This window comes from Leptopilina heterotoma, unplaced genomic scaffold, assembly GCF_015476425.1.
Source record: "Leptopilina heterotoma isolate Lh14 unplaced genomic scaffold, ASM1547642v1 Lhet_54, whole genome shotgun sequence".
In the NCBI taxonomy this organism is placed as follows: Eukaryota; Metazoa; Arthropoda; class Insecta; order Hymenoptera; family Figitidae; genus Leptopilina; species Leptopilina heterotoma.
In genome coordinates this window covers 5,354,039-5,368,458 of record NW_025111118.1, presented here as the reverse complement: position 1 = coordinate 5,368,458, position 14,420 = coordinate 5,354,039, and the positions used below count along the sequence as shown (strand labels likewise).

General features: G+C 22.6%; 1 protein-coding gene across 3 annotated transcripts in view; it reads left to right on the top strand.

Annotated features, from left to right (window-relative positions):
* LOC122508535 overlaps positions 1-14,420 on the top strand; it is an 843,732-nt gene that overhangs the window by 317,888 nt on the left and 511,424 nt on the right. For all 3 annotated transcript variants that reach the window (XM_043621950.1, XM_043621952.1, XM_043621951.1), the window contains one exon: positions 3,781-3,872. In XM_043621950.1, coding sequence (XP_043477885.1) covers positions 3,782-3,872 — 91 coding nt within the window. In that variant the 5' untranslated portion in view covers position 3,781. The remainder of the gene's footprint in view (positions 1-3,780; positions 3,873-14,420) is intronic.

Sequence of the window (14,420 nt, the reverse complement as noted above, 5' to 3'; positions counted from 1 at the left end):
TGTACATGAAGTATTTCTAGTCATAGATATATCGTTGTACATACTCTCCAACACAAATAATTGCACACATCCCTCCAAAAAAAAAAAAAAAAAAAAAAAAAAAAAAAAAAAAAAAAAAATAATTTGGAGGAGAAGAAGAAAAACACATATATATTATATACATAGAAGACATTACCCTTCAATGAATGCTTATAAAGAAAAGATAAATTACTAAAATGCCAATATAAATTCACTATTATGCACTTTATGTGTAGGGTGCGGTTTTCTTTTTTCATTAATTTGGTATCTTATTAACGTATTTTAATTGCTATTTGCAATTTCTTTTAGTTTTTGTATTTTCTTTGTGGATTTTAAATTTATATTGTTATTATCTATAATGTTAATTATGTAATAGTTAATTATTTTCAGAAGCTAAAATTTACCATCTTTTATTTAATTATATAATTTTATTTATTTTTTTTTTTATTTCTTTTATGATTAATATAAAAAAATATCTTTATTTGAAATTTTATGATTATTATTAATATCAATATTATTATTATTATTATTTTTATTATTATCATTATTATTAGTTTCATTATTTTTTTTTATTTTTTATTTTTTTTATTTTTTTATAATTAAAAAAACTTTTTTTTCATTATTTAAAAAAAAAATTTTTTTTTTATTATAAATATTTTATATCGTTGTCTCTCATTTTTTTAAACATATATTTCATAAAGAGAACACGCTATCTGAAAATTATTAATTGAAGGCTAAATTAAACATTCTTGTAATGAAGGTACGGACATTTCATCAAAAGGAAGAGTTAATCATGTGTATAAAAAAAAAATAATCCCTCTCTTGTCGCTACAGCTAATTGAAATTTAATATCGAAATCCCAATTTACATATTAATAATAGCAGTATAAGGACAAACAGAATCTGATTAAATGTAAAAACTAATTAAAACTATATACCCAGAAAAAAAATGATTATGCCACAAAAAAAAATTATTTCGCAATTTTTTTTTCTTTTTTTCTTTTTTTTTTGAAAAATACAAAAAGAAAATTTATCACTGATATTTTATTTTTCCAAATAAAATTTAAATTAAGTTTTAACTTGCGACTCTACAATTTTTACTATTTTCGGAGTGAATATTTTTCTTTAATTAATTACAAAACAGGAAGAAATCGATCACTCCGAGTCTTCGACTCGGAGCAATCAATTTCTTTCTGTTTTATAACAATATTTTTTTTTATTGTGTTTAATTTAAAAATGATTTGAATTTGAAAATTTTGAATATCTGAATTGCTGTGGAAAAATAATAATAATTAAATATTTATTTAAAAAAGAAGTTATTGATGTTTTCGAATAATTTTACAATTAAAGAAATTCGTAAGTAAATGTAACAGAACATTTTTTTTTATTAAAATTTTTTTCTTTATTTTCTAAATTCATAAATAAAAAGGAGAAATAATTTTATTATTTAGATCAGTGAAACGAATTTTTTTTTAGAAAAAAAACCTTATAATAAACAAAATTTATTTGTTAATTATAATATAATCAAATTCTTTAAAACGATTCAATTATTTTCATAAATAATAAAATTTCTACAGGATTTCATTTAATTTAGAATAGCATTTTCAAAAAAATTTCGAAAAAATCAATTATTTAACAAAATTTTTATACAATAAATTCAATTATTTTCACAAATAATAACATTTTTCGTGGAAATTTAAATTAAAAAACAATTTTTTGATAAAATTCTAAGCAAGAATTCAATAATTTCCATAAATAACAAAATTCATCGAAGAATTTTAATTATTTTTTTTAATACTATTGAAAATTAATTAATCGAAAAAATCAATTATTTTCACAAATAAAGTTTCCAATAAGAATTTAATTATTTTAAAATGAAATGTTCATAATATTTATTATATTTCGAAAAAATTAATTATTTCAAACAATGTTTCTAAAACTTTGCACAGAAATTCAATTCTTATGAAACATTTTAATAAAATTTTTCGCAATAATTAAATTATTTTTATAAATAAAATTCTTCTCTGGAATTCAATTATTTTTGACAATTTTAATAAAATTCTTTGCAACTATTCAATTATTTTCATAAATAATAAAATGCATCGCAGGATTTCAATTATTTTTAATATAATTTTACAGTAATTGTTCAAAAAATGTCATTATTGTTAAAAATTTAATTTCATTTCCTCGAAAAAATCAATTATTTAAAAAAAATGTTTTTTTAAAAATTTTTTTGAAGAATTTAATTATTTACAAAAATATTTGAATTTTTCACAGAAATTCAATTATTTTCAAATATTTTATTAAAATTGTTCGAAAAAAATGAATTATTTTAAATAGAATTTTAATGATATTTTTTTGAAATAATTCAATTATTCTTTTAGATTTTAATAAAATTCTTTCCAACAATACAATTATTTACATAAATAATTCTTCGAAAGAATTCAATTATTAAAGATAAATAACAAAATTTATTATTCCCGAAAATTCAATTATTTTGTGGCATTTTCACAAAATTCTTTGCAAAATTAAATTGTTTTCTATAAATAACAATATTGATCACAAGAATTCAATCATTTTTAAAAGTAATAAATTTTTTCTTGAAATAAATTCAATTATTTAAAAAAATTCTAATAAAATCGTTGGAGAGAATTCAATTATTTTCATAAATAATAAAATGCTTTTTAGAAATTCAATTATTTTTAAAAACATTTAATAAAATTTCACACAAACATTCAATTAATTCTCAAAAATTTTAATAGACATCTTTGTAAAATTTAATTATTTTTAAAAATTTTTCGCAATTTACTGATTTTCCAATATTTACTATTTTCATAGAATTTCGAAACAGAATTTAATTATTTAAAAAATCTTTTGTAAAAATCTTCGTAAGAATTCAATTCTTTTCATGAGTAATAAACTGAATTCTCAGAAATTCAATTATTTAATTTAGAATTTAAAATAAGTCGAAAGAAATCAATTATTTTCATAATTAATAAAATGCTTTTTAGAAATTCAATTATTTTTAAAAACATTTAAATTCTTTCATGAATAATAAAATTTGTTGTAGGAATTCAATTTATTAGCAGGATAAGAAAGAAGTAAATATATTTTTTTATGAAAATGGCAGGAAAATAAAATAAAGAATGGAATTTTTGTCAGTTTTGTGAAGTGTCTAAGACGAGTATTTTTGGTCGTCAAGTTTAATTTTTCGATAGCTACTTTTTACTATATACATTTTTTTTAATTTGAAAACTACTTTTTGCTACTTTTTTAAAATTAATTATCGAGTGCAAAGTCTGATAATGTTTTCTTACTGCAAAATGTGGACAGACAGAATTAACGAAAGAATGAAATACAAAGATTATTATATAGTTAATATTTTTAATAATAATAAATAAGAATACTTTTAACTTATTTCATAAATCCTCAAGTATAAACATCGAGAGGAAATTATCTCATTTTTATTCAATTCTTGTCCACACTTATATTTACCTATACAAACGTACATATATAAATTAAATTTTTTCCATTGTCTACTTTATATATATAAATTCCCCAAAACAAAAAAAAAAAAAACCCCTCTTTTTTTTCAATTCCCAAGAGGTGACCTCCAAACCGCTTTCCCTTCCTCTACCCCCACCTCTTGAGTTGACGATATTTATTTGCACGTTGAAATAAAAAAAAAAAAAAAAAGAAAAAAAAATACCAAAGTGAAAATGTGTATAGGTTGTTGAAAAATTCGCAAATGTTTGTGTTTCAGAATGCAGGGAGTGGCGTGTCGGAAAGGGTGGTTCACCACCCTACGGATGGCGTTGGTAGCTGTGCTGTTAGTCGGACTACCCCTCGCAAACGGTGAGTCACTTTTACTATAATACTTACCGCTTAGGTTCCGTGCACTGGAAGCTACAAGCAAAAACCCTCTCTCCTCTCCTCTCATCTCTCTCTCTACTCTTTCGCCACATCCCAGTCCGTTCGCCGCGATATGGTGTGCGCACAAGGTCTCGGACGCTTTTTTGGCATGGTGTGAGTGAGAGAGAGAGAGAGAGGGTGGTTTTGGTTGGAAATTTCGTGGATTCCGCCATAAGCGGGAGGTCAAGAGAAGGGGGAAAAGGGGGAGGAAAGAGAGAGAGAGTGAGTGAGGGGGGGAGGGGAAAACAGTTTCCCGAGCAAATATGGTAACGGTATAACCGCTCGAGAGAGCGTTCCGGTATTTCGATAATTCATTTATCCGGGTTCATGTATGCACCATCATTGATCCGGATGCCGATTTCTTTTTCGGTCTATCTACTGTAGAGTGGTAGGGAGAGGGGGGAGGGTTTATGGATGAGAGAGAGAGAGAGAGAAGAGGCTGTTTGGTGCAGTCGAAACTCCGAAAGCGGAGAGATATAGTGGCAGACAAAATTTTGCTCTGGAGTAATTGCCTTATTACGAGCGATGGAGGCAGGTGCATTTCTCGATACTTCACATTTTCTAGCATTGATACATACACACCCTCTCTCTCTCTCTATGCCTTTCTCTCTCTTTATTTGTTACTCTCTCTTTCTCTCTCTCTCTCTCTCTCTCTCTCTCTCTCTCTCTCTCTATTTGTTACTCTCTTTACCTCTCTCTCCTATTCCCCTTTTTTGCCTCTATTTTAAAAAATTACCCTTTCCCCCCTTTTTTATCAATCAGTGTGTCCAGCTATCTTGAAAACCTTGAAAAGTACTTAAATTTTGGTTTGCTCCTTGAAAACACCTTGAATTTTATGACAAAACCTTGAAAAAATAAAATTCTTAAAAATGAGATTTATTTTCTTTGATATTTTAAGTTGAATTCTCGTCAATATTTCAATTATCTTTATAACTACAAAAATTCTTCGCCGAAATTCAATTATATTCAGGAACTTTAATAAAATTCATTGCAAAATACAATTATTTTCGTAAATAACAAAATATTCATCACAAGAATTCAATTATTTTAAAAATGAATTAAATTCTTCGCAGACATTCAAATTATTTTCAAAAAATCTGAAAAAAAATTGTGTTCAACATTTCAATTATCTTTATATATATATATATATATATAAATAAATAACAATAATCTTTGAAAAAGTTCAATTATTTAAATTGAATTGCAATGAATTTTAATAAAATTCATTGCAAAATACAATTATTTTCATAAATAAAAATATTCATCACAAGAATTCAATTATTTTGAGAATTAATTAAATTCTTTGCAGAAATACAATTATTTTCCAAAATTTGTCTTTTACTTCGATGGTTTTCAATATTCTATTTTAATAAAATTTCCCGAAAGAATTTAATTATTAAACAAAAATTTTTAAAAATAATTCTACACAAACTTTCAATTATTTTCAAAAAAAAAAAAAATGTTTACATTAATTCAATTATTTAAAATGAATTTGCATAAATTTTTTCACAAAAATCAGTTGTGAAAAAATTTAGCATTAAATTCTTCGCAGTAATTCAATTATTTTCAAAAATTTTTAATAAAATTCATTGCAAAATTTCAATTATTTTTAAAAGTTTTAAAATCAATAATTTTTATATCAATTATTTTAATAGAAAATCCAAAAAAAACTTTAATTATTCAAAAACTATAATTTATGTATTATTTTCAACAATTTTAATGAAATTCTATTTAACAATTCAATTTTTTTCAAAATAATTTTTAATAAAATTCTTCTCAAGAATTAAATTATTTTCAAAAGTAATGAAATTCAAAAATTTTAATAAAATTCTTGGCAAAATTTCAATTATTTTCAAAAACTTTTCTCAATTCAATCAAATTTTTTTTTTACAGAGATTCAATTATTTTTAATGCAATTTTCATCTAATTTCTCGAAAATGGAAATTATTCTTAAAAATTTTTATTAAAATTCGTCAAAAGAATTTTAATTATTTAAAAATTTGTTGATAAAATTCTTTATGAGAGTTCAATTTTAAGAAACATTCAATTATTCAATAAATTATTTATTTTTCTATTTAAATAATTGAATTCTCGTAGAATTTTCTAATAAAAATTGATTTAAATATGAATTTCAGTTAAAATTTTAGATAATAATTGAATATTAAACTCTAAATTTTAATTTGTAAAAATGCTTTCTAATTTGAATTAGTGACTGACTTTTTGCTTTTTAATTAGCAAATTTTACCAATAAATAGTCGTTTCTACTAATTTAATAGTAAAATTTACTAATTCAAAAGCAAAAAGTCAGTCACTAATTCCAAAATAGTGAACATTTTTACTAATTCAAATTTAAACAGAAAGTATTATAGCGTGAATTTTTTGAAATAATTGAATTTTGAAAAGGTTTTAAATTATAATCTCTGAAAGTTTGAATTTTTTATACTTTTAACTAAAAATTGTGTAGATTTAATTTTTTTAAAAGTTTAATGTAACTTTTTTGAAATTATTTGAAGTTTTTATTTTCTAATATATATTTAATTGAAGAATTTCCGAATAATCGATGAAATTTCGTAAAATTGAATTGTAAACAAAAGGATTTGAAAATTTTCAAAGATATTTTTCAAAAATTATTAAAAATGAATGAATAATTAATTCAAAGAAGAATTTTAGTTAAAAATTCTAGAAAATAATTGAATTGAAATGAGAATAATTTTTATGAAATTACATTAACAATATTCTTATAAAATATAAAATAATGATTTTATCAGTCGGTCATTTTTAATTATTATTATAAAACATAAAGATATCGATTGCTCCGAGTCGAAGACTCGGAGTGATCGATATCTTTTTGTTTTATAACAATTTTTTGAAAATTGTTTAATTTCAAAAAGGTTTAAATTTGAATCTTTTGAAGAATTTTAATTCCTATCGAAAAATAATAATTAAATATTTATTTAAAAAAGAAGCTGTAGAACATTTTTCTGAGTAATAATTTTTAAACTGATTGAGAATATTCTTTAGAGTCAAGAAATAAGAATTTTGTCTGGAATTTAATGTTGTCAGGGAAAAACAAAATTAAATTTTTGTTGGCAACAAATGTAGTTTTAAAAACCTGGAAAAATTCCGTTCTTTAACCTGGAAAAGTCAGGGAATTTGAAATGAGTAAAATTCTGGCAACCCTGTTAAAATTTTCTTAATGTAGAAGACAAAATAAAAGTATCCCGCCGATTTAGGATTGTTATAATGTGATAAAACTTTTTAAATTTATGTTTAATAAATGTTCTAAAGTACATAAACTTTCAATTATAGGAATTTGTAAAGCAGTTTTATAAAATAAGTGTCCAAATTTAACTAAAAAAAATATGTTTCGATTTTCCCTTATTTTGAATAAAAATTTTCCCTATTTTCCTTTTTTGAATTTATTTTTGCACTGTGAAGCCTGAATATAGAAAGAAAAAAAAAAGAGAGAGAGAGAGAGAGAGAAAAACAGGCAGAGAGAGTAACAAATAGAGAGAGAAAGAGGCAGAGAGAGTAACATACAGAGAGAGAAAGGCAGAGACAGAGAGAGTAACAGATACAGAAACAGAGAGAAAAGTAGAGAGAGAGAGAGAGAAAGCAAGTGTCGAGATTTGATTTATAAACGATGGGATCGCGCGCTCGGAAAGCGGTTTCAAATTCCAACATGAGCGAGGATATTGAGAAGGCTTTGCACGATATCGGTGGGTATTTGCTCCATTGTAAAGCCTATACTATACGTGAAACTTTTATATATTATTTTTCTTATTCCATATATATATATAGATATGGATATGGTGTAGAGGAGAAAAATTTTTCTTGCCTTTTTCTTTCTTTCGTTTCTTTTCTCCCTTATGACTTTCTGCTTCTTGTATACTTCTTGATGAATCGCCATCTGATTAATTTTGTTACGTTGCGTTTTCGTGCTATTACTTTTCCACTAGTGTGGTTTTTGAGCTTTTATCTCGATTGTGGCGAGATCTAACAAGGGGATAAATGTTTTCTACACTCGTTAAAAAGGAAACGAAACGCTCGCTCGCTGAGAAAAATTGATTGTTCAACGTTATTATTATTATGTCGAGCGAGAAAGAAAAAGAGAGAGAGAGAGAGGTGATAATTTACTTCTCTTGTGGGACAAATTTCGTTTTCTGCACCTTTTTTGTAATTAGGTATACAAAATAGAGTTGTTTTTTTTAATCTTGAATGACAGCAGGATTTTATTGTAGGGAAAAATGAGATTTGGAATTTTATTTTGACTTCCTATTCGATTTTGACTTTGACTTTGACTTTCAGTTTAAGTTTCAAAGTCAAAATCAAAGTCAGTGTAAGAATCAAAATCAAAGTCACTGTAAGAGTCAAAATCAAAGTCAATGTCAGAGTAAAAATCAAAGTTAGAGTGAGAGTGACAATTGAAAGTTAACAACAGAATCAAAATCAAATTAAGAGTCAAAGTTACAGTGAAAATAAAAGTCAAAGTCAAATTTCATACAGTCGAACTTGTCGGAATGCAAATCTAATTTAAAAAATTTTTTTTTGTATTCAAAAATGTCCAACAAGAATTATTTTTACTTAGTTTCAGAATATTTGTAAAAATATTACAAAATTAAAGTATAAAACAATTTGTTAAGAATTGTTTACCTCAGATTGTTACTTTTTCGACTTATTTTTTTCCTATTTTCAAAAGTTGACACTTTTTTTTCGATTTATTCGTTTAAAATACGATTTTTCGACATCTTAACAAAAAATAAAATACTACAACAAAAATATCAAATTTCAAGTAGTGGGTTAAAAAAATTCAGATATGTTGCAATCTTTATAAATAATCGAACTTTGATACTTCAATAAAGAAATTTCTAAAAAAAAAAATGTTTTGTAAATTTTTAAAAAATAAATTGAATTGGAGAAAAATTTAAGTTAAAAATTGTAGAAAATAATTAAATATATGAAGAGGTATGAAAAAAATTGTTGTAGCTAATTACATTATCAAAAGGTTTCAAGGTAAAATTTTTGAAAAATTAAAATAATTTTGAAATTATCTGAATTTTTGAATATATATTTAATTAAAATAATTCTCAAAGAATGTTTTTAAAATTATTAATAAAAACTTGACAAAAGGAAGAATTTTTGTTAAAATTCTACAAATTAATTGAATTTTGGAAAAATTTAAAGTACAAATTTTTATGAATAATGGAATTTCTGAAGATTTCAAATGTTTTTAATTAAACAATTGAATTCTCAAAGAACTGTGTTAAAATTAATGAAAATAATAAATAACTTGAGAACGTATTTTAGTTAAAAATTCTAGAAAATAATTAAGTTGTGGAAAATTTAAAGTAGTAATTTTTAAAAATAATTGAATTTCAAAAGATTTTAAATTTCCAATTTTTTAAATTAATTCTAGGTAAAAAGTCTAGAAAATAATTAAATTTTTGAAGATTTAAGAAAAAAATTTTTCGAAATACATTGAATTTCAGAGGAATTAAAATTAAAAGGACTTGACTTAATAAAGAATTTTAGTTAAAATTTGGGAAAATAATTGAATTTTGAATAATTTAATGGAGGAATTTTCAAGAATAATTGAATTTTGCAAAATTGAAAGTAGCAATTTTTAGGAAAAATTGAATTTCAGAAAATTTCAAATGATTTTAATTAAAAAATATTAGTTTTTAGTTAAAAATTCTGGAAAATAATTGAATTTTAGAAAATTTTAGTAAGCAATTTTTAGAAATAATTAAATTCCGAAAATTTAAAATTAAAAATAATTTACTTAGGGTGGAGTTTTTGTTAAAAATTCTAAAAAATAATTTAAATTTGAAAAATTTAAGGGAATTATTTTTAAGAACAATTAAATTTCAGAAGGTTTTAAATTCCAAAAGTTTTTTTTTAATTAAAAAATTGAATTTTCAAAGAACTTTCTTAAAATTATAAAAAATAATTGATTTAGGGTGGAATTTTTGTTAAAGATTCTAGAAAATAATTGAAATTTGAAAAATTTAAAAGAGCAATTTTTAGAAGTAGGTAATTGAATTACAGAAGGTTTAAAATATAAGTTGTTTAAAAATTTTATTTCTGTTTAAAGAGTAAATAACAATTCGTATACATTTGAATATTTATTCAACGAAATTACTCAAGGTTGAAATAATTGATTACATAAATTCTGGGAAAATGGGTTTTTTTTGAAAAGTTTTAATTAAAATTTGTTGAAAATAAAAGTCATTTTAGTAGATCTACTATAGGGACTTTTTTGTATCTTAAAGTCGATCCGAGTTCTGCGAGCTAAAGTAAATAATATTTTGTCTGCAAAAACAAAAAAATTTAATTAAAGTTTTTAGGGTTTAGTTAATTCAATTAAAAATACCCAAATTTGAAAATTTTGGACTAATTAAACAAACAATTGTATTTTATATTAAATTTTTTATTATTAATTTAAACAATTGTATTAATGAATCAATATAATTAATCGAACAATCTGTATAGAAAATATAGAAATGAATTTGATTGTTTTATAAATTTTGTTGAGTGTATATGTATATTTATACACACTCGGAAAAAATTTATTTATTTTCAAATAATATAAACTATTCGCTAATGGGCCTTCAGCATAGGTCGATGTAACCTCATTGGTCGCGAGAGCAACCTCCAACAACTTTCAACGAGAAAGAGAAAAAGAGAAAAAAAAAGGAAAAACTTCAAAGTACTTTTCAAAAGGTTTCCTTTTTTCTACACTCTCGAAAATGAAAGTGCAATTTACATTGATTATGTTGAGAGAATTGTTGTCAGGGAAGAAGAAAAAGGTAAGAGCATTTTTCTTTAAAAGCTGACTTCTCTTATTTCATTAAAGCGCTAAAGGGAACACCAAATCGTCGAGCATTGATCTTCATTCTACCCTCCTCCTATATACAATCAATTCGATTACTTGTTGCAGCCGAGAAAGTTAAATTGTCTTAAACAAAACAAATCTTTTAGATTCTTACAAACTGATCCTAATTGCGTGTAGGAAGAAAAAATATAGAAATAAATTTCCTTTCTTTTTGTATTAAATAGAATTCAAGTGCGATATCTCACTTCTGTTGAAAATAAAAATTGTTAATTTTTAATTTGTATTTTGTAATTTCTAATTTGTATTTTCTAATTTCTATTTTGTAATCTTATTATTTTTATGGTTAATTTCGAAAATATTGTGTATAGAAAAACAATATAGAGAACATAGAAGTCGATGATATAATTGGTTTGTTAAAAAAGCAGTTCATGTCTTTTAGTTTTCGATGCAATTATGGAACTTATTCTTGAGGAATTGCTTCTATTTATTGATCAACAGTTTAGCGGATTATTTCTTTTCTCAACTTATTTCTTTGCCGTCTCTAGATTGATGCGAATTCGTTCCCCCAAACGAATCCAATTTGTCTCCATTTTGATATACAAATATTAGCTTTGAAAATTTGCCTTATGCCTTTTTATCAAAGTTTTAACAAACGGATTAAAAAAAAACCTTTCTTCTTTTTTCAAATTCTTATATGTTCTATGTAATCATAATAAAAAGTCTCTCGCATAATGATGAATTCTGACGAATGTAACAAGAGATTTTTACGATCCAATTTCTGTTTTCTAACTCACATAAAAATACATCTTCTGTGTATATTATTCAGAATCAAAAGATTCAGCTGATGATGAATTCTTTTTGTATTGTTTGATGAATTCTTTTTTGTAAGAAGACGTGTTTTTAGACCAAAAAGTTGAAATTAGTTGTGAACTAAATTTTTTCAAATTAAACTAAACTGAATTTCGATTAATTTTTTGAATTTTAAGTTCTTTACTACTGTAGCAAGTTTGTTTCTTTCGAAAAGGATTATAAACTTGAATTACAAATTGATAAGCATCGAGAGCATCAACAATGTTTTGAAAATCGTTAAGTGTTTAATTTTCAATATGGCTATAGGATTCCAAGTTTTAGTTGCGGAATTTTGAATTTTAGTTGTCAAACTATTCGCCGAGAGTAATCCAAAGGTTTTAGGAGCAGAGAACTATTGAGCTTCTATAATACTAAATTTTAGTGTTCCACACGGGCAGTATAAATTCATTTCTTTTGAATATGCTGCTAACTGAACATATTTTGGTGGTCAGGTATTCAATAAATATACTGGGTAGTGAATAAAAATTTCATGTCCCCAAACTGAATTCTAAAATTGATTTCTAAATTTTTGGCTCATTTTTGCTTCTACTGTTAATTGTATTTTAATAATAAAAATTATTTCAGAATTTTTTTGATTTTTTTTTTTGTTGTTCTTTTTCAGGATTGCCACAGATCAGGGAAGTCAGGGAATTCAGGAAAAAATCAGGGAAAAGTCAGGGACTTTTTGTAAAATTACAGGAAAAAATTGAATTTTTAAAATTCATAAGAAAAATAATAAAATTCTTCTCCGAAATTCAATTATTTAAAAAAAAATTTTAATTATTTTCAAAAATTTTCCCCAATTTAATGATTTTCAATATCTACTATTTTAATAAAAGTTTCCAAATGAATTCAATTAGTTAAAAAAAAATCTTAATGCAATTCTACGCAAACATCAAATTATTTTCATAAATAAATAAAATTTCACAGTAATTCAATTATATTTACAATTTTTTATAACTTCTTTCTCAATAATTCAATTACCTTCATAAATGAAATTTTTTACATGGATTCAATTATTTTCATAAATAACAAAACTCATCGCAGAATTTCAATTATTTTTAATACAATTTGAATTTCAATTATGCTGAAATTATAGTAGAATTTTTTTAATGTGTATTTAATATTATTTCCAAAATTTTAACTCAATTCTTCGAAAGAAATCAATTATCTTGATAAATATCAAAATTTTTCCCAGAAATTCAATAATAATTATTGAATTTCTGGAAAAAATTATTGTTTTCAAGAATATTAATAAAATTCTTTGCAAAATTGAATTATTTCCATAAATAACAATATTAATCACGAGAATAAAATTATTTTCAAGAGTAATAAAATACTTTTCAGAAATTTGATTATTTTCAAAAATTTTTTTAAAATTCTGGTCATGAATTCAATTGTCTTTATAAACAGCAAAATTCTTCGCTGAAATTCAATTATTTTAAAAAAATTTAATAAAATTCTATACGCAAATATTTAATTATGTTCATAAATAATCAAAATTTACCACAATTTCAATTTTTTACAAATTTTTTATAAATTTCGAGGCAATAATTTAATTATTTTTGTAAATAAAAAACTGTTTTCAGAAATTTAATTATTTTTGCATAAATAATAAAATTCATCGCAAGATTTTAATTATTTTTGATACAATTTTAATCGAATTTCTCGAAATCTGTAATTATTCTTAAAAATTTTATTAAAATTCGTCAAAAGAATTCAATTATTTAAAAATTTGTTGATAAAATTTGTTTATGAGAATTCAATTTTAAGAAACATTCAATTATTATTCAATAAATTGTTTATTTTTGTATTTAAGTAATTGAATTCTAGTAAAATTTTCTAATAAAAATTGATTTAAATATTAATTTTAGATTCATCAATTTATTATCTATTTATGAAAATAATTATAAATTCTTGCAATACGAATTTTATTATATTTTTTTTTAAATAATAGATTTCTTTTAAGAGATTTTATTACTTGTAAAAATAATTGAATTCTTGCGAAGGATTTTGTTAGGATTTATGTAATTAAATAAATTTTTTCGAAAAATTCTGAGAAATTCAATTATTTCAAAAAATTTAAATAAAATTTTTTTAAAAATTCTATTAATTAAAAAATTTTGACAAAATTCTTCACAAGTTTTAGTTAAAAAAATTGTGAATTTTAATAAAATTTTCCTATGCGATTCAATAATTTTCAATTCAATTCTTCTTAAGAATTCAATTATTTTCGTAAAAAGTAAAATTCTTCGAAGCAGTTTTATTATTTAAGAAATTTTACTAAAATTCTTCCCAAGAATTCAATTATTTTCAAAAATAAAATTTTTCACAGAAATTCAAATATTTAAAAAATAATTTAATAAAATTCTTTGTCAGATTTCAATTACTTTCAATTTTTTAATGAGACTCAATTGAATTTAATTATTTTCAAAAAGTTTTAAAACATTCTGGGAATTTCAATTTTTTAGATAAATTTTGAATAAAATTCTTCACCAGAAATTAGTTATTTTCAAAAATAAAATTTTTTCTGGGAAATTAAATTTTTTAAATAAATTTGAATAAAATTCTTCACCATAAAAATTAATTATTTTCAAAAATAAAATTTTTCACATAAATTCAAATATTTAAAAAATAATTGAATAAAATTCTTTGTCAGATTTCAATAATTTTTAATTCTTTAATGAAACACAATTGAATTTAATTATTTTCCAAAATTTTTTAAAACATTTTAAGAAATTTAATTATTTAAACAAATTTGAATAAAATTCTTCACCAAAAATTAATTATTTTCAAAAATAAAATTT